General features: G+C 41.7%; 1 protein-coding gene across 3 annotated transcripts in view; it reads left to right on the forward strand.

The window, feature by feature from the left end:
- The window catches only part of ACTN1 (actinin alpha 1), a 225,925-nt gene that overhangs the window by 69,925 nt on the left and 134,976 nt on the right, over nt 1–21,024 (forward strand). For all 3 annotated transcript variants that reach the window (XM_082275537.1, XM_082275538.1, XM_082275539.1), the window contains exon 2: nt 16,734–16,848. In XM_082275537.1, coding sequence (XP_082131663.1) covers nt 16,734–16,848 — 115 coding nt within the window. The remainder of the gene's footprint in view (nt 1–16,733; nt 16,849–21,024) is intronic.

The raw sequence follows: 21,024 nt of genomic DNA on the forward strand, positions 1-21,024 counted from the left end.
GTGTACAGTAGGTAGATTTGGCCAATTTTCATTTGTCATTCAGAAGTTCTGTCAAACTTTTTCTGTTTCTGATGGAGGTTTTGTCCAGTATTGATTCCCGGTACTTCCATTCTGTGATCCTGCCTCTACTATAATGGAACGTGTTACTTCCATTCTGTGATCCTGCCTCTACTATAATGTAACGTGTTGTTTTAAGGTATGGGCATGTTGGAAACCACTTAACAGTTCTGGAATTGTAAAAATGTACAAATTAATGTTTTTTATAATTATGATGGACAGGAATTTGTCATTCCCTTCAGTAAAAGAAGCATATGGTTATATTATGGCATACTTGGACTTTAAGGAGGAATTCTACCTCTCCCAATTAAACTTTGTATTCCTTGGTAACCCTTTCTGTATGTAAATGAAAAAATAGATACTTACTAGTTCATGGAGCCATTCCAGCCCAAAGCTCCTTCTCTGGGTTCTGCTCGCCATGTGCCATCCTGGATTGATATCCTGTGCATGAGCAGACGTTCCGTTCCCTGCCAGGTCCTATAGACCCCAGGGCAAGCCTGCGTATGCATGAAAACGCAAAGTCTTTGTCCATGTGCAGACACGCCACTGGTCTCTACCAGTCTTTGGGACCTAAAAGATGCAGTATGTGTCTTTGCATGCTAGTGCAAATTTTGGCTTGCACAGACATGCTGTAGGACCCTGCCAGGTTCTATAGACCCATGCGCTAGATTAGGGCAGATATTTTACAGCATACTATACATAGCCAGGGGAACAGATGAAACCTACTACAGCAGAATGAGCAGCCAATTGGATACAAGGATCGTGAGTACAACAGACCTTGTAGAGCCTGTGTGGTTTATCTTACGGTCATATCGGCTGTGTGCTGATACGGGGAATCGGTTACCCAGTATCTGGGACCACCCTTAGCCGTGCAGGCCGGACATGATACACCTTAGAGCAGGGATTCCCAAACTATATTATGCTAATGTTCAGCTTGGTTTGATGGACTGCTCTGGCTCCTGCTATTCATATCACAGCTTCATTGTGGCTCTTACAGCTTTGACCATTGAAGCTTCTGATACTTACAGTGGATTCTGATATCAAAGTGGATACAGCTTTAACCACTTCCTGCCTGCCATGTAGCAGAATGACAGCCGCAAAGTGGGTAAGCTATCGTGACTGGGCGTCATATGATGTCTAGCAGGATAAGCCGCACGCAACAGTAAAGCACAACTAATGTGCAGCATTACTAAGCAGGGAGCCAGGCCAGCTTATGAAGTCAGTAAATACTGTATGCCCAACCTACATGTATAATTACAAATAACACATAGAAGCAAGGCTTTTTAAAGTTTGACCTGTACTATGCCTAAAAAGGCATCAACATTCAGATTGTCTTTTAATGCTGTATTTGACCATAGCTAGCTGTGCATGAATGCATTTGCTCAAAAGTCTGAATCTTTACTATTTAGTAAACTTTAAATATTTTTTTAAAGTAACTCCCCTCCCCACAAAATCCATCCATTTCTCTATGCTTTATTATGTTGAGAAATTACTTTGAAAAACCAACCCCCCTAAGCATTTCTACCCATAGCCATCTTGGGTAAGGGCAAATGATTTATGTAGCATTTACTTCTGGAATCCATCTGCTTTGATCACGCATGCATGCAGGAGGGTCTGCTTGGCTAAGAAAACCACTCCTCTTCTCCTCTCCTGAAGACTCCTGGGATGTATGACATCATTTGCCTAGCAAGAAACCAGGTAGTAGCTAAAAAAATGTTAAAAATAAAAAAAATCTTAAAATAAGTAAATTGAATATATTTTCCTATTCATTTACTAATGCTAGCAGCATGTGGATTAAAAATAATCAATGTTGATTAGAAAATGAAGTTCCAGTGAGAGAGAGAGACCAATAAATTTACAAATGCCCTTGGAAACACCCAGCTTTCATCTTTTTAAACCTATGCAGAAATGCTTAGCGAGCACCCCGTCACGGTGATGTACAGAGTGAACTAACTGATGGCACCCAATCAGATGAAACTGCTCAATGTTTTCACTTCAGTAACTTGAGATCTGATTGGATTATTCTTGTGATTAGCAAACCGATTTTCAAAACTGGTCCTTTGCAGATTTCTGTTTCTTCTGAATATAGTCATGAGGACTCTGCAGTCAACAATGATTGATTGATTGATTGATTTCAGTTTTCACTTAAGCAATTAGTAATTCAGTGCCTTAATAGTGCCCCATCCTTGGTGTCCTTGGCGTCAGTGGAAGAAATCGTGCCCCAACGGTATTGTCAGCTGAAGGAATATTGTCCCATCATTGGTTTCAGTTGGAGGAACAATGCCCTGTCACTGATGTCATTGGAAGGACTAGTGTTCCATCATTGGTGTCATTGGAAGGAATAGTGCCCCATCGATGGCGTCATTGGAAGGAATAGTGCCCCATCGATGGCGTCATTGGAAGGAATAGTGCCCCATCGATGGCGTAATTGGAAGGAATAGTGCCCCATCGATGGCGTAATTGGAAGGAATAGTGCCCCATCGATGGCGTCATTGGAAGGAATAGTGCCCTATCGATGGCGTCATTGGAAGGAATAGTGCCCCATCGATGACGTCATTGGAAGGAATAGTGCCCCATCGATGGTGTCATTGGAAGGAATAGTGCCCCATCGATGGCGTCATTGGAAGGAATAGTGCCCCATCATTGGTGTCATTGGAAGGAATAGTGCCCCATCGATGGCGTCATTGGAAGGAATAGTGCCCCATCGATGGCGTCATTGGAAGGAATAGTGCCCCATCGATGACGTCATTGGAAGGAATAGTGCCCCATCGATGGTGTCATTGGAAGGAATAGTGCCCCATCGATGGCGTCATTGGAAGGAATAGTGCCCCATCGATGGCGTCATTGGAAGGAATAGTGCCCCATCGATGGCGTCATTGGAAGGAATAGTGCCCCATCGATGACGTCATTGGAAGGAATAGTGCCCCATCGATGGTGTCATTGGAAGGAATAGTGCCCCATCGATGGTGTCATTAGAAGGAATAGTGCCCCATCGATGGTGTCATTGGAAGGAATAGTGTCCCATCGATGGTGTCGGTGGAAAAATAGTGTCCATCAGTTGGTGTCGGTAGAAGAAATCATGCCTCTAGGGTCAGCTAAAGACCAGCAAAGGGCCCCTGTCTAGCCAACAGTTTGGGGACCACTGGTCTCTTACGATTTATTAGTTATACTTCAGACAGCAACTTAACGTCATTGCAAAAAAAGCATTTCAGAAAGGCTGCTAGTAACATTCACAAACAATTTCCAGGTGTTGTTGACCTGAATCTTAATTTATTCTTTGCTTGGCTGTAGTTCATCATTACCCCTCACTAGATTTCAAGTATTTTGTCTATTTTTGTCCAAAAGAAAAATAAATCCTTCTCTGGTTAGTTGTGTACATTGCAAAGATGTTTTTATTTTATTTCTTTAGCAGACTTCATTGCGGCATTTGTACATGTAGCTCACACGATTCCACTTACTTTCCTCTTCCTGCACTCCTCTCTTTATCTTCCTGTACATTGAGTGAGACGGCCTTCCTGCTGTAGTAAAAATATCGGTCGTAAAACTGCTGGGAACAACGCTGAGCCAATGACATGAGCAGGAAACAACTTTTCTGGGTCAGTTCTATTTACGGACAGGGAACAGAATCCCTCTACAAGAAAACCATGTTTAAGTTTTAGAAAGTAATAGCTGGCTGCAGATTGATCTAGAAAGCTTCTGTATTCTTTAATAAATCACAAAAACGGCTTATACAGCAATGTTTTTTTTTTGTGTGATTTTAAAGTCTTATTTTATTTTATTTTTTTTCTATAAAAACAAACAAACCAGTTATACTTACTCTGTGCAGTTGCACAGAGTGGCCCGGATCCTCCTCTTCTGTGCTCCTGGTCCCTCCCTCCTGTCGAGTGCCCCCACAGCAAGCACTTTGCTATGGGGGCACCCGAGCTGAGTCCCAGCTCCCTGTGTCCAGTCATACACAGAGCCACGGCCTGGCCTGGCCCACCTCCTCTCTCTCTCATGATTGGCTAGCTGACTTTGACAGCAACGAGAACCAGTGGCACCGCAGCTGTGTCTCAGCCAATCAGGAGGGAGAGTCTCAGATGGCAGAGACACTCGTAGACATTGCTGGACAGAGACAGGCTCAGGTAAGTATAAGGGGGGGGGGGGGTCTGCTGCACATAGGCATTTTTATCTTAATGCATAGTATGCATGAAGATAAAAAAACCTTCTGACTTTACATCCCCTTTAATTGTTAACAAAAATGGAGTTACTCCTTAAACTACAAAAAAACAATCTTGTACCATAGGTATCTCTAGGTTAAACCCATGCTTTATACATATTTTGACTTTTGCAAAAGTCTGTACTGACACACCCCTGGCATATCCATTAACAAAGTGTGACCGTACTGAAAGCTAAAAATTGGCCTGGACTGGAAAGGGGTAATGTCTGGACTTGACGTGGTTATTAGATGGGATGTATATTCATATAGCCGCGTTGTCAACTGTAAATTTCTTTAATTGCGTTTTTATTGTGATTTTTATAGCTGCAGTTTCTCAATATAGTCCTCTCCCTTTACTACTTTAATAATCCACTGTTGCCTGGCAACCCATACGTTGTTAGCTTTTAAGGAAATGTATAGCAAGTGTCTGACTTTCTTTCCCTGTGTAGTCATATTATATTATATGGTATGTATGTAGAGCTGCACGATTCTAGATAAAATGAGAATCACAATTTTTTTTGCTTATAATAAAGATCACGATTCTCAGCGTGACATCTTTCACATTATACAGAGAAATTGGGCTAACTTTACTGTTTAGGCCTCTTGCACACTGCAGCTTGAAAAAGCTCCGTATAGCTTTTTTTTTTTTTTTTCTAAGCTAAAATGCAGCCCAATAATTGTAATGTCCGTTGCACACAGGCGCGTAAACAAGCAGCGTGCATTCTTCAGTAAAAACAAAATAGAAAAATCGTCAGTAATAAAGAAAATATGCTCAAATACATAAAAAAAAAAAAACTGATGAAAAAGTACAAAAAGGAGTATCTTGTGCAAGAGGCCTTACATGAATGAACTGTTTAGTTTCATTGAAGTGTATTTTTCCCCAAAAAGTGCATTTGAAAGACTGGTGTGCAAATACAGTGTGACATTTTTTATCTCTCAGCGCTGAGCACTTGATAAACATTTACTGGCTGCTATGTTTTTTTTTTACACAATGAACGTAAACCGTGCCAAAAAAAAATTAATTTTGGCAAATAAAAAAAATAGCATATGCCATTGAACCTCTTACTTGAGAAAATGCTGGTCTGTATGTACTGTGGATATTTTAAATGATAACCTGCAAAACAATCTTTGAGAGTTTACTTCTAGTGGTTTTGTTTATTTCATGAACTTTGCTCTCACTACCCTGTTGGCTTTTTTATGTATTCTGTATTATGGGGAATACAACAGAAGAGGGGATGAGTGGGAAGCACCTTCTACTCCAAGGTACATGGGAACCTCTACATATTCGAGGTGGAGGGGGACCCCTACAGCTCCAAAGTAGGTGGGAAACCCTACAATTCCAAAGTAGGCAGTAACTCCTATAGCCCCAAGGTGGGGGGTCCCCCCTATAGCCCCAAGGTGGGGGGCCCCCCCTATAGCCCCAAGGTGGGGGACACCGTTACAGCTCCAAGGTGGGTGGGAATACCTATAACCCCAAAATGGGTGGGACCCCTCACAGTTCCAAGGTGGGAGAAACCTCTATGGCTCCCTGGTGGGCATCCCTACAGCTCCAAGGTACGCAGACACCCTATGGCTAGAAGGTGGGAGAACACCACTGTGGCTCCCTGGTGGGCATCCCTACAGCTCCAAGGTGGGCAGACACCCCTATGGCTAGAAGATTGGCCGGATAAAATTCTAGTTTCAAGATGGGCAGCACACACAAAGCATCAAATTGGGTGGGAACACCCACAGCTGCAGGAGGCGGGCAGTACTATGGGAGCGTATATAATTTCTGGAGTCACCAATGCAATCAATCCATTTGATGGCTCACCCCACCAGATATCAATTGAAAGATCATTTTGGGTGGACTTATGCTAGCCAAACACCATTTGAAAAATCGTGGCAAACAATATGGCCATCATGTAAATTAATCAGCTTCTCTTTTTTTTTTTTTTTTTTTTTGCTTTTGGGTCACGTATGGGCAATACCAACAGTTTAGTTTTTAATGGATGAGAAAGACATTAACCGTTAAATGTATCATCTGTTCAGCAGAAGTTTTCCGAACTCTTTGATTTTTTATTTTTTTTTTGCCTCAAACATCACAACTGATTTTCGATTGGTGCCCACTCACTAGACGAAAAACAAACTGTCCACATGACAGATTATCAAATTATTTATTGTCTAGTGTATGGGCACCATTACCCTTTGAGGGACCAAATTCTAAAGTTTGCAATAAATTCCAGTGTGACAAATCCCTTATTTGTAGTCAAATATAGAAATGCAGGATAGTCCGGTGTGGTCATCAGCCGCATTTATTCCCTATACTAACTTACGTCTGATTTGGAACAGATATTTTTGATCTAATTACTTAAATATATCACATTCCACTAGTGCAAAGTATAATATCGGGTGTTACCCATGGCCGTTGTACAAAGCTTAGAGCTAATGGTGGATGATTTGGACCAATCTGCAACTCTAAATTCTAGTAATAACTGTGTGATTTTGCCGAATAAAAAACAAATGCTTTGGATAAGGACCTGCTTTATTGTGCAATCCTTGATTGATTGTGCACCTCCCTGACCAGATCTGTAGCTTACATCACTCAGTAGTGTTGCCTCATCTCCATTGAACATAATGAATCTAGCAGTTGTTCATTGATATCTGAATTGTTTGCACAGCGATGATAGCAGGAGATACCAATCACAGGAGGCAAGGGCTCTGAGAACACCTGTATGCTATTTAGGTACTAGTTCTATTTTTGTATAGAGTAGAGTCTGTTTCCATGACATAATTCCTATGCCTTCGGGGCGGATATCAAACACCAGATGAAATCTGTCTGCATATGTCTAATACTGGATATCAACAGGAGCAACATTTTGTAACTCACCATTTTTATGCGATATTGTTACATTAACTATTAGGCTCCATGTACACGGGACGTTGTAAATGGCCGTTTAGGAGCAGTTGGGCGTTTTTTTTTCAGAAGCTCTTGAACCCACCTCTATGTTATCTTATCTGTCCATGTACACAGGGTCATTTACAGTCATTTGCAGGCAGTTGAGTTCAGGGACATTTTTTGGAACGCAATTATTTGTGTTCGAATGTGTGTTTCCCGGCGTTTTAAACGCAAAAACGCGACCGAACGCGGCCGAACCCACGTTTATCGTTCGCGTTTTTCCATTTTAAAGGGGAATCATTTTTTTGACCTCTAGGAACGGTTCTAAACGCAAACACCCGCTAAACGCGGGTGCAAACGCGACCTAACGGACGTTTCAAACATCCTAAAAATTCCAGCATTCAAAGGGACTTTTAACAACGTCCCGTGTACATGGAGCCTTAACTGTATTTCAAATGCTTCAATAAAAATTATTTCACATGAACATGTATTAACACTTTCCATAGACTGGTGGTAATCAGTTGGGAAGCGCTGATATATCTTGGGGAAAAAAAAATACATTTTGGCATGATAAGTCCCGGTTCACACTACCGCGACTTGTCAGCCTGACAAATCGCGGTCAATTCTGTGCTATGGGAACCGTTCTAATAGGAGCGACTCAAGTCGCTCCGACTTAGAAAATAGTTCCTGTACTACTTCGGGGCGACATCGGAGCGACTTGCATTGACTTCCATTATGTGAAGTCCGTGCAAGTCGCGCCGAAGTCGCGGTGCACGCGACTTCACAGGTCGCCCCCGAAGTCGGATCGCCATAGTGTGAACCGACACTTAATCCTATAAACGATACCTAAAGTGATACTAAAGTCTTATTTTATTTTTTGGTTAAAAATAACAAACCTATTATACTTACCTCCTCTGTGCAGTTGATTTTGCCCCGATCCTCCTCTTCTCAGGTCCCTCGCCGGGCGCTTCTGGCCCCTCCCTCCTGCTGGGTTCCCCCACAGCAAGCAGCTTGCTATGGGGGCACCCTGAGCCGAGCCGTGTCCATTCACTCTCATTGGCTCACTGACTTTGACAGCAGTGAAGTGATAGGCTGGTGCAGTATCTCCTAAAAGAACAAATAAAGATTGCGATAAAAATCACAAAAACGTGAGTGGTAATACTAGGTTCAAACGTGCATAGCTAATCACTAGGACTTATTGTATATGAAAACTTGCACTCAAGAAGCAATAAAAATCAGCTGTTCCAAATGTGACATATGTGATATTATACGTGAACATGCAATAACAATGCAGTGAAAACATTCAGAATTCCATGACAAGAAGTCCCATTAAAAACTCAATACTGGGTTATTTTCAAATCCATCCCAAATATTTTAACAAGCTTGAAAGGTGCTATTCAGAAGTGCTGCATGCATCACCTTCATGCTCAAGGATGTATAAATGGCTGCTTACCAGACCTCCGCGGTCAAAGGGCATGTAGGAAATGCTCGGCTGAACGGCTTCGGTCTATATCACCTTCCCTAAAAACCTTGGATGGCCAGAGGCTCACAGCTCATAAATGTGGAGGAGAGAAAGGAGGGATACTATTGCATTATCTTTTATAATGGATTTTATTTAAAAAGAATCGCACTTACAGAAAACAGGCTTGAATCTAGCAAAGAATCTTGTGGTGGAACGGCAGTATAGACCGTGCACGCTGATGACATGGCTCGCTCCCCCGACGCGTTTCTCCTCAGAAGACGTCAAATGGCACTGGCACTCCAATCCCAGTTGACAACTTCTCAGGGGAAACTCATCAAGCAGAGCCAGCCATTTCGTCACTATAATAAAAATAATGTATATGTGAAAGAATAGTAAGTGTCCAGACAGAGGGTCAGGGGTCCTGCAGCCTCATGGAACAGTCGGAGGAGAATGAAAACTCCTCCTACAAGCTTTAACCAGACACTGACCTAAAACTGCTATATACAGCTGATGAGAAAAAGTATTTAGCAGTTTATATTTACTAAAATATTTGCATTTCCGTATTCTGTGTACTGTAGGAGACCAGATATAGTGAATGCAGGGTCCTGGGTTTAGTACTATTTTATCGAGAAGTATGGAGGCTGCCATTTCAATATGTTTAGGTCACAGTCCTGGAGCAACTATGCAGTAAATGAAAGTCAGAAAAGCAGCAGAGCTACCTTTTCTCCTATACTTGTCTTGGGTCAGCGAGTCAGTTATCGCTGAAGTCAAAGCATCAGAATGACAGCCAGGGAACTAGTGGAGTTTAGTGATGGCAGCCTCCATTATTCTCTCATGACAGTGCATCTTTAACAAAAGGGATTCAAGAATTGTAATTGTAATTTTCAGTAATCTTCCAGTGTTGTGGGGGTTAATAAAGTCGCTGGACCGGTCATTGGCAATCGTGAAGAGTGCCGACTATGCCCGCCCTTTGTTATCCTGGTCCATTCCTAGAAGCTGTACTATAGCTTCCAGCAATGAAAAGCGCTCTGTGAATGGAGGATGAATGAAAGGTCCGCCTCCTCCATTCATAGATTGCTTTTCATTGATGGAAGCTTTAGTAAAGCAATGAGTCGAGGAAGGGGATAGAGAAGGCGGACATAGTTAGCCATCTTGTGGAGAGCCTATGACTGATCTAGCAGTTGTATTTATATATATATATATATATATATATATATATATATATATATATATATATATATATATATATATATATATATATATATATATATATATATATATATATATATATAAAGTGCAATTAAACATAGGTAAGAAATAAATTATACAAATTTAAATAAAAAGAAGTCCCAAATCAGATATATTGGACCCATACCTCCCAACATTTTGATGGCATATAGGAACACCTTTTAATAAGGATACACCCCTGCCATGCTCCCAATAGCCCATGAAGATGTTATATGCAAAAGAATAATTGGTAAACCTAGAGGGGATTTTCTTTTTGGGCTCTTGCACACAGGTGTAAAATGCATCAGAGCTGTAGTGTGTACAGTTTTTTCTGATAACACTATTTTATGTTCTGGGCCCATTCAAGCAGCCTTTAGGTCGTAGCATTTATCTGTGTCAAACCAAATCCTTCCGGTCACCAAAAATGATATCCCGAAAATAGGCTTATCAGCGTTTTGCTGATAGGTGACGATAATAGCTGCCAAAACTGTGTGCGATTTTTGCCACAATTTTACCATGCAGGTGGTGTGTTTTTTATAGGTCATGTGACTCAAAAACGCAACACTGGTGCGTTTTTTGATTCATTCTTGCAGCGTTTCGATGCATTTTAATGAGGAGATGCATTTTTTAGTGCAGTTTATTGAACTGACCAAATATGCACCAAGCAGGATTTTTAACACCACAACGGAAGCGCAGCGCACCATTGTGAAGACATACATAGAATTTCAAGGGATGCATTTTTCCTGATCTTTTCTTGCACTTTAACGCTCAAAAGCTCCTTCAAAAACTGCTCAGTGTGAAAGCTGCCTATCAGCTGAAAAGCTGCTGACTAATGGCCGAAAATAAATTCATTCTCATTTAAATTCATGATGTTCATTTAAAAAGTCGAATATAATTCAATTAAATATAAAAATATATATATTTATTTACAATTTCGGTTTCAGCCAAATGCATCCTGAATTTTCTGTTTCCACACCTTCATTTTCATCAACTTATACAAAATAATCCGTTAGCCCTTTTAAGTATGGTGGGGAGGGGGGGGGGGTCCCTTTTTACTCCCTATAGTTTAATTTTAATATCCTTATAAAGTGCTGTAAAGAGTGAATTATGCTGCCTTACTGCCTACTGTATCTCCGAGGTTCAGCTGAATTTCCTATTCTAGGCCACCAGACCATGAACGGCCATTTGTGGTAAGAACCTTGTGTTTTGGCACAGAAGCATTGCATTTATATCATAACTAATTGTTTTGTCATAACCTGGGATTATGTCATCATGCAGCTTTCACAAACTGTTTCGTGCATTCTTCGACATTCTCATATTCGTGGTGTAACTTTTTGAAAGTCACAGGTAACTTTGTTTCTTCAGAACAGGAAAGAGTCAGTCAGGGCGCTGGTGTGTTCACAAACTCAGGAAGTGCGGTGAGCTATGACGGTTAGAAACCGCCAACTGTGACTGTTGTAAAATGCTTGGCCTGATGTCTTGGTTATTACCTCATAATCCTGGGCACAGAAAAGCCATTGTTCTGGGCCTTCTCTAGGTGTTAGAAATGGTTCCTTACACTCTGTGCTATAATTAGACTATTCTGTTTACCTCATGGGTTGATGTGTTTATGCAGCACAGTCTGTCAGTGAAGGCAAAACCTGCATGGGCCGAAAACACTGCAATTTCAGCATTTTACTAAAAACCCTTGGATTTTATGATTCTCCTACAAAGTGCTAAATGCAATTTGCTGTTAGGAGTTGAAAAATTAAAGGAAAAAAACATTTAATTGTGAAATAAAGCTTTGCATTTAAATGTGAATAATACGTTTTAGATCAAATGCGAATATAACATTTTAGACTAAAGCAGTGGTCTCCAAACTGCGGCCTCTTTGTTCGCCTTTAGCCGGGCCTTGGGGCACTATTTCTAACACTGACACCAACAATGGGGCAATAATTACTGCACTGACACAAACGATGGGGCACTATTCCTCCCACTGACAGTGTTGGGGAACTATTCCCTCCACTAACACCAACGATGGGGTAGTAATAATTCCCCTAATACCAATGATTAGAAATTATTCACTCCCGTGGATGCCTGGACATTTTCTACTCCCACTGGCCAGAGTCTGGCCCCCCTAACTTCTGAAGGACAGTAAATTGGCCCTTTATTCAGATCGTTTGGAGACCCCTGGACTAAGGGGACTATCTTGTAATGCTGTTGTATGTTCTTACAATGGCCATACCGCAAGTTAAAAATGTATAAATCACAGCGATGTTCTTTAGAAACGCAGAGATATGATCTCCGGCATCGTTCCCTTCAGGGCTCCAAAGCATTATTTATTTCAATTAATCAAATTAGGGTAAGAAAAAAGCGGGTAAATGTCATGGTTAAGAATGCCAGCGGTTGGCGATTCCTTAAACATTTCATGCTGGTACCACTACTCATTTACTGTGACTTTTTTTTTTTTTTTTTTTTTGTGAATTTACTTTTACACCTGTTTTATGCTGTATTTACAGAGTGTTTTTGCTTTATGCATCATGGTGAGTGGGAAGAGATGGAGGAACAGATGTTGTTCTATCTTTCCTGTGAAGTATGAACCTAGAAGCGCTCACCTCTGAGCACTTCTGGATTTAGAGCTGTTAGTTCCTGGCTAGGGCAGCCAGGGAAAGACCCTGTGTCCTTGATCAGAGTTGCCTGAGTTCAGGGGATGACTTCACAAAGTGTGCCTGTAATTTAAAAGTTCTATCACTTAGGCCTCTTTCACACGGCCGCTCCGGTTTTTTGCTCCGCTGCGGGACTTTTTTTTTTTTCACGGAGCGGATGACACTTGTGTCATCCGCTCCGTATGTCCGCATATCATCCCATCCGTTTGCGGATGATATACGGACATAATGTAAGTCTATGGGCATTGCGGATGTCAGCGGATGACACCACTGACATCCGATTTTGCTTCCTTTCCGATTTTTGAACGGAGGAAAAATAGGGTTCTGTTCTGTTCCAAAAAATGGAACAGAACTGAAAGGAAGAAAATCGGATATCAGCGGATGGTCATCCGCAATCCCATAGACATTCATTATGTCCGTAAATCATCCGCAAAAAAATAGGATGATTTGCGAACATACGGAACGCCCGTGTGAAAGGACCCTTAGGAGCTTTTTAGCCCCCTTGTGATAGCATTAAATTAAAATAAAATTCACTTTTGTTTAAAAAAAGATAAGTGCAAGTTTTTGCAAGTAAAGTTACCCTTTAAGTGAAAAAAGTGCAAAATTAAATATAGTATAAGAATAAATTAAATGAATAAAAAATGTAAAGCCACATGAGCACACACAAAGCCACATGCTGCGTAATCCTCATACTCCAAAATGAGGAAATAATTTTAGAGCCGTTATGTATGGGTAACCTTCGGTTGATAAATTGATGATGACCTGTGAAGGTTTCTAAAGCATCGCCTATGGACAGTGTCATAGTTTGTCGCCATGTTGCAGGTGCATGTGGTTTTGAATTTTGACCGATTTTAGATAACTTCAGATGCAAAAAATTTATAATATCATCAAAAAATTAATTTATTTCAGTAATTCAATCAAAAAGTGAAATGTATATGTTTTATATATATTCATTACACACAGATTGATTATAGCTTACAGCTAGTGAAAACCCAGAATTCACTATCTCTAGAAAATCAGAATAATACATAAGACTAAAAAAAAAAGGATTTTTAATACAGAAATGTTGGCTTACTGAAAAGTATGTTCATGTACCCCTTACAAAGTTTTATTGTGTTAGGATTGGGAAATCTGAGCTGGGACCCAATACCAACTATAGTGACCCCTGTTTCAGTAGTTGTGGCCACCGCAGGGATGCCCTCCATATTTGGTGAGCATGCCCCTGATTAGTAGGCTTCTGGTCTCAGGTCTTTGGCCTTTTGAGTACCTTGTTTTATTTGAAAATCTGTATGGATGCTAAATTGGCCTTACTACATTGTCCTATCCCGGGCCTCTTTGCCCAACAGCAGAAATTGGCATGGTACTGATTCCTGTAGGCCAAGAGAACTATTGCCAGGGCCTGGAAACAAACCTGTGGTCTCATTTCAGGGCGCTAAAGACAGTTTAAAGGCCCTTGTGGCTAATAAACAGATGTCATGCATCCTGAAGGACTCTAACTCCAAGTTTCTCAATTTTGGAACCTTGGATTGAGCATGCTTTCCCTCTCTACACCCGGTCAGTATTGGCCATTTATGGTTGTTGGTTAGCGGTCCCGAGGCCATGTTTTTTCCCCTTCCTCCCCTCTCCTTTTTCCTCTTCTCCTCATATCTGTTCTTCTTTTTCTTACTTTCTCGCTCTTTCACCTCTGGGGTCTCTGCCCCCTAATTTCTCTTTTAAAAAAATTCTCTTTTACTTTGTACGAGATTATTCCATGGCAGGGATAGTATCCACCTTTTAGAATTTTTTGATTTATGTGGAATTAAACATAGGCAGGGATCGACAAACCCCAGGCACCAGGTCGCCATTGCGACTAGAAAATGCAGACTGGTGTCAGCCCCAGTGTTTAGCATGGGAGGAGCAGCCCAGCGCACCATTGCTGGACGGCCGGCAGGAACATTTGTTTTCTGATGCCAGGGGTGGGGAAGTGCTGTGAAGCCGAGTTAAAGGAGGGCAGGGGCGGGACTGTGAGGGGCCGGTTAGAGCAAATGTGGGGCTGTAAAATAGTAGGAACGGCAGGTCTGGGGAGATGCAGTGCGGGGGGGGGGGAGTGGAGCCCCTGGCAGGAAGTGTGCCCTGTGTGACTCTCACCTCCCTCCTGCTGGGTGCGGGTCCGGGCTGGTCACCACCTCGCAGGGATCCCCTGGGCCCACTAGTTCCCCTCCTGGATGAGCTCAGACTGTGGCTTTGATTCGGGTCTGGCCACCCCGAGAGCCCCCTACCCTCTGGACAGCCGGTGTGGCCACCTGTTAGTGCCCACAAAAGCTGCCTTTTTTCCTCCTTATCAGTGCCCATCAAGGCTACCTTATCGGTGCAGCCTCATCAGTGCCCATGTTAGTGCTTATCAGTGCCGCCTCATCAGTGCCCCTATTAGTGTCCATCAATGCTGTCTTTTCCGTGCCCATCAATGCTACCTTATCAGTGCCCATGTTAGTGTCCATCAATACTGCCTTATACGTGCCTTATATTTGCAAAATGTTAGAACCGAAATTAAGAAAGGTGTTCAGGTGTCTTTTTTTTTTTTTTTTTCCAAGAATGTCAGTTTTTTTTTTTTTTATGTATTTAGCAAAAAAAAAAAAAACCTAGGGGTGATCAAAAACCACCAGAAGAAAGCTCTATCAGTCTAAAAAAAAAATCAGGAAAATTTAATTTGGGTACAGTATTGCATGACTGCGCAATTGCCTTTCAAAGTTTGACAGCGCTGAAAATTTGCCTGGGTTGGAAGGAGGATGAAAGTAACTAGTAGGCAAAAGGTTAAAAACTGGCTCCTAATTTTTTTAGCTGGCTCCTAGATTCAAAGCAAATGTGTCCAGCCCTGAACATAGGAGTTCCCCATGTGGGCTCCCCGCTCTCCTGATGTATTGCTTTGCTTGTTTGTTTTCCATTGGCACTTTTCTATGTTTCATACCTTTTTTGTATGCTCCTTATGTAGCCCATGTGTGGGGGACTTTAGTGCTTAGTTTGCCATGTCCACTAAAACCAATAAAAATGATTGAACCAAAAAACTGACAAGTGGACCCGATCGGTCCGCCCGTGTGAAATTGGCCTTACTGCCTACCTCTCTGAAAGTGTAATAACCAACCATGTAACCTTATGTATAAGCCATATTTCTTCCTTGACTATGGGCTCTGCTTAAATCTACCAAAACCGGTCTATAGCATGCCCACATTGCCTATGGTAGTGAGGAATTCTAACATTAGCTATTTTTAGGTTAATGGATTACCTGATTGCTTAGATATGTTCAAATTTATGGTTAATTGATCTGACCAGTGTAAGTTAAAATCTTATTGCTCTGTATTGTACTGTGTAATCGAAAAAACAACAATTTCCCTATCCCTGAAAAATTTGGGGAAATATCTGTCATTTTGGCAGTTTTGTTTTACTAATGTCTATATTTAGCGAGCTGGCGAAGCACGCAAGTATCAGAGTCCTTAAAGCTTCCCTCTAGATACTGTGGTCACAGCGTTTTTTTTGCCAGGAGAAAAAATGTAAATTTGTCCTTAAAGGCTGTACAAACATGTTTTTTACTCAGTCAGCACCAAAAAAGGCCTCTTCTGCAAAATGTGCAATGACACAGAGCAGAACAATCACATACGACTCAAACTAGAAAGTACCATGAGGCATAAACATTGTCCAGTAAAAAGAGAGATGAAATCCAGACCAAGACTTGAATACAGCAAAGGCGATTAATGCTTTGATCAATAGCTGGCAACAGGATGCCATAATGACAAAGAACGCAAGGGAACGGATGATGATTGATACAATGCAGAGGAATTGTAAAGTGATAAATGTTTTGGTGATCTGGACATAAACGATGGCAGCAAATAGGGATAAAGGCGAAAATTAATTGGCTTGTTGTAATGCAATGGTCTAGCAATGTTAGGCCTGGATAAGCTGAGCTAATTTTATCTTAAAGAAGAACTCTGGTCTAAACAAACCCTTTCTCTATATCTTATAATAGCTGGGTGGTTTAGATTTCTCAATATAACCTGATAATTTTTTTTCCGTTTCTTGCTGATCCTGGGTGGGCTGCAGATGGTTGATTGAGGGAGCTCCTATTGATGGAGCAGTGTTTTTTTTTTTTTTTTGCCTAATGCTGAAATAAATCTGCATCTTCTGCCACTACCAAACAGTATGTGGTTTTGCTTTTTATTTAATAAATTACAGTATGTTCCTTTTTTGTTATGCTTTTACACTTGTTTTCTTGCCATTGACAATTGATCTTTTTTACAGACCTTCACAGCCTGGTGTAACTCGCATCTCCGGAAAGCTGGGACACAGATTGAGAACATAGATGAGGATTTCAGAGATGGCCTTAAACTCATGTTACTACTTGAAGTCATTTCAGGTGGGTTAGCTTTTTGTGAATAGACAATAACCATATTTAAAGTGATTGTTAAGTCTTGTTTTTTTTTTTTTTTTTTTTTTTTTTAATAAAAATATGTTATACTTCCCTCCTCTGTGTAGTTGGTTTTGCACAGAGCAGCCTGCATCCTCCTCTTCTCCAGTCCGTCTTTTCTGCCCCTGGCCTCTCCCTTCTGTCGAGTTCCCCCAAAGCAAGAAGCTTGCTATGGGGGCACCCGAGCTGAGCTGCAGCCCCGTGTGTCTGTTCAGACACGGAGCTGTGGTTCGGATTCGCCCCCTCTCCTGATTGGCTAACTACCTTTGATAGCCACGGGAGCCAATGGCTGTGTCTCAGCCAATCGGGAGGGTCCCAGACGGCCGAGGGACTTGTGGACATCACTGGACAGAGAGGGGACTCAAGTAAGTATTAGGGGGTGTTGGGGAGGCTGCTTCACACAGGCTTTTTTTTTTCACAGATAAAGAAAACCTTGTGCCTTTACAACTCGTTTTAAAGTCTTGTTTTTCTCTTTCGTTCATTGATTGACATAGCTCCTGAACTTCATAACCGTTGGGTTTTACTGCCCCCTACAGGAGTAGGGTACTAGGCAGAAAAATAATCCTGGCTATGCTTATGGGCAGTCCCAGGGGGTATCTCCCTCTCCCTGCTATAGGTACTCAGTTTTTTTTTCTGCCTAGTCAGGAGTAAGGACCTAGTTCCTTTCTGGGATCTCTGGTCCTGGCAAATGTATTCCTTTTTAGATAGAAATTTTTTCTCCTGTTTTTTTCCTGTGAGATCTACAATCAACTGCCAGACTGGGCTACGGGCTCGATAATCTAGAGCCAGTGGTCACCCCAGTCTGGCCAGCGAGCTTGCGTAGACCTCAACTCCAGGCTAGGTCAGCCGCAGCATAGCCTCACTGGACAGGGGTTGAGCTGCGAGTTAAACGGGCGCATATGACCGGGTCTCAGCCCGAGTCGCAAGGTTCCTCCTAGCCGACAGCCCCCCATTTAGATAGTGAGGGGTTCTGTCTGGAGTGGTGCCAGTCTGGTTCTTGGTATGGTAAGTAGCTGTCTTCCCTCTCCTCCTGGAGGGTTTTGAAGTGGACGTGGGCCCCTCCTTGGGACGGTCGGACCCCTGGGTTTCCGTCTTTCCTGTCAGGCACCCCCCTTTCATTAGTCCCCCATCCTACCCCTCCTCCACTTATGCTGGGGCTGTGTGGGAGGTCTGGTCCACCACCTGGGGTGGAGGGCAGGGCGCTATGCTGGCAATTAGGGCCGGGGGGGGGGTTCGCTGCTGGCGACCAGACAAGTGGCTGTGCGAGGGGAGGGGGGGGGTTTACCTGAGGGGGGGGGCTACTGCCAGGGCCAGTCCTTGAGGCCTAGGGATCCCTCCTGTGTCCCTAGGAGCCTCGTGCCGCCATTTTGCTGTAGCCTGTGTGTTTCTATGCACGGCAGCCATGTTTGTATAGCCCGGCGGCCATTTTGCGGGGATTTGCCATTGAAAATAGCAGCGGCCGTGACAGTGGAACCCTGTGAGCGGCGATTTTGGCGGTGGGAGGCTTCCGCGTTCTACGGCTCCGAACCACTAAACCGGAAGTGACGTATGGCTACGTACGCCATACGTCACTTCAGGTTTAGTGGTTCGGAGCCGTGGAACGCGGAAGCGGAAGCATCCCGGCGTCCATTCTTTGAAGCTGAAGTGATCGGTCCGAATGTGAGTTTTCTTATACTTGCCACTGTACTACAATTGTATACTACGCCATTGGGGTCCCCTATTTTCTGCTTGAGCACCACAGATCCGTCCCATCGGAGGGAGGCAGAGTGGCTCGCTTTAGCCTGAAGGAACCCCGGACCCATAGAAAAACCCCCCTCTCTGTGGCTATCTTCCATACACCTGGCCCAGAAGAGGGAAAGGAGGTTGAGAGTGTTACCTATTGGTATCACATTTTTCAGACATTTCTACCTCACTTTTTAAGTATCACCTAATCACGGTTTTACACACCACTTACAAGGTGTTTTTTTTACTTCTTTTATCTATTGTCAGTGACATATTTTAAAATACTATTGTTCACCGTTATTGTATATCATTTGTGTTTCACTGGCACCGCCATCAGGCATTAAATTATTTATGACACTTTTTGTGCACCTTTCTTATTTTATGATTTTATATATATGAGCAGTCATTTATAATATTTATTCTGCACTGAGCACTTTAGTCCCAAGGGGTGTATGTCAATCCACCCCTCTCACGAGTCTCCTTAGCACTTCACTTATTACTGAGACTTTTTTCCTTTGTGCACATATAATTTATGTGGGGGTTTTTTTACCCTTCCTTTTCTTTGGAAAAACTGCTCAAACAGGTAGCGCCTCATACAAACATTTCTCTCTTCTTCCATAAGCTTAATAGCATGCAATGCCAAGCTGCGGTCTCCAAAGCAAGCAAAGTCCTTTCTTTTATTAGGAGAGGTATGAACTCCAGAGACAGAGAAATATAACTTTGCCCCTGTACAAATCATTAGTTAGTCCTCATCTGGAATATTATCAGCAAAAAGTATAACCACGCTAATAAGAAACAATAATAGAAAGCAGCAGCTTCCAGTGAGATAGCACCGAAAAAACAATGTAACCAATAGGCTGCGCTACAATTAATATTAAAGTGCAAATAAACACACTTAATATGAAAATTGAATCATACATTAAAAAATTTGAAAAATAAATATATAAATAATAACTAATGTGCATAAATGTATATCGATAAAAATAATCCAAAAAAGTCACAAGAGAAGTGACAATAGTGCTGGATAAAATTAGTTAAATAGTGTCCAAAGAAAGAGGTCCCAAATGAAGTGACAACAGTGCCAAAAAAAACTGTCCAAAAAATCTCAAATAGTGACAACAGTGCCAAATGAATATAATGGTGTCCCACACTAGTGCTCAGTGCCACCACCAACTGTGTGCTTCTGCTTACCAGAAGTCAGAATATAACAGGCTCATCAATTAACCAGATGAGTAGAGGCAGGGCTTGAAGTGACCACCAGCAGTATCGGGATCAGGATATCCTCTGTAGATAATATACCACCCAGCACTAGCTGTGCGCCTCAGGTACACGGATTATCCAGGAGGACGGCAGTTGTATATTATTTATATATTTATATTAATTTTTAAATTTTTTTAATATATGGAATTATTTTTATCGATATATATTTATGCACATTAGTTATTATTTATATATTTATATTAATTTTTCACTTTTTTTTTTTTATATGTGATTCAATTCTCATATTAAGTGTGTTTATTTGGACTTTTATATTCATTGTAACTCATCTGGAATATGCAGTTCAGTTTTGGCCACCAGTTCACAAAAAGAATATTGGGAAACTGGAGAAAGTGCAGAGAAGAGCAACCAAACTGATGAGACTTGGAGGAGCTCGGCTATGAGAAAAGATTAGAGGAACTGAATTTATTCTCTCTCGAAGAGGAGGTTAAGGGGGGATATGATTGTGTATAAATACATAGGTGGTCTATATAGTGAACTTTGGTGTTGAGTTATTCACTTTAAGATCATTACAGAGGGGGGAGGGGCACTCTTTACATCTGGAGGAAAAGAGATGTAATCTCCAAACAAGAGTAAGGCTTTTTCACAGTAGTAGCTGTAAAAATGTGGAATAAACTCCCTCAAAAAACTGGTTCTGTCTAAGTAGATTGCTTTAAAAAGGCCTGGATTCCTTCCTAAACTTACATAATATAACTGGATAGTAATAGTTATAAGTAAAGTTGATCCAGGAAACATCTAATTTGCCTCTTGGGGGTTTAGGAAGGATTTTTTCCCCCTGCTACAGCAAATTGGATCATGCTTTGCTGTTGTTTGTTTGTTTTTTTTGCCTTGCCTTGCCTTTATCTGGATCAGCTGTGTATATAGGATTGTAAAATATAGGATTATAATATAGGATTAATATAGGATTAAATATAGGATTGTAAAATGTTTTTAAAACTAGATTAACTTGTCTTTTTTCAACCAGACTAAAGGCCCGTACACACTTGACGGAAATCGGACTAAATATCCTCCGATTTTTTTCTCTCTTGCTCAGCGTTCATAACCGTTTTTAGTTGACATTGCATAAATGTTCACGAAATTTCTCGTCCGATTTTTTGTTTTTTTTTTTGTTTTTTTTTGGGACAT

The sequence above is a fragment of the Pelophylax lessonae genome (assembly GCF_965119305.1).
Source record: "Pelophylax lessonae genome assembly, chromosome: 13".
Lineage (NCBI taxonomy): Eukaryota > Metazoa > Chordata > Amphibia > Anura > Ranidae > Pelophylax > Pelophylax lessonae.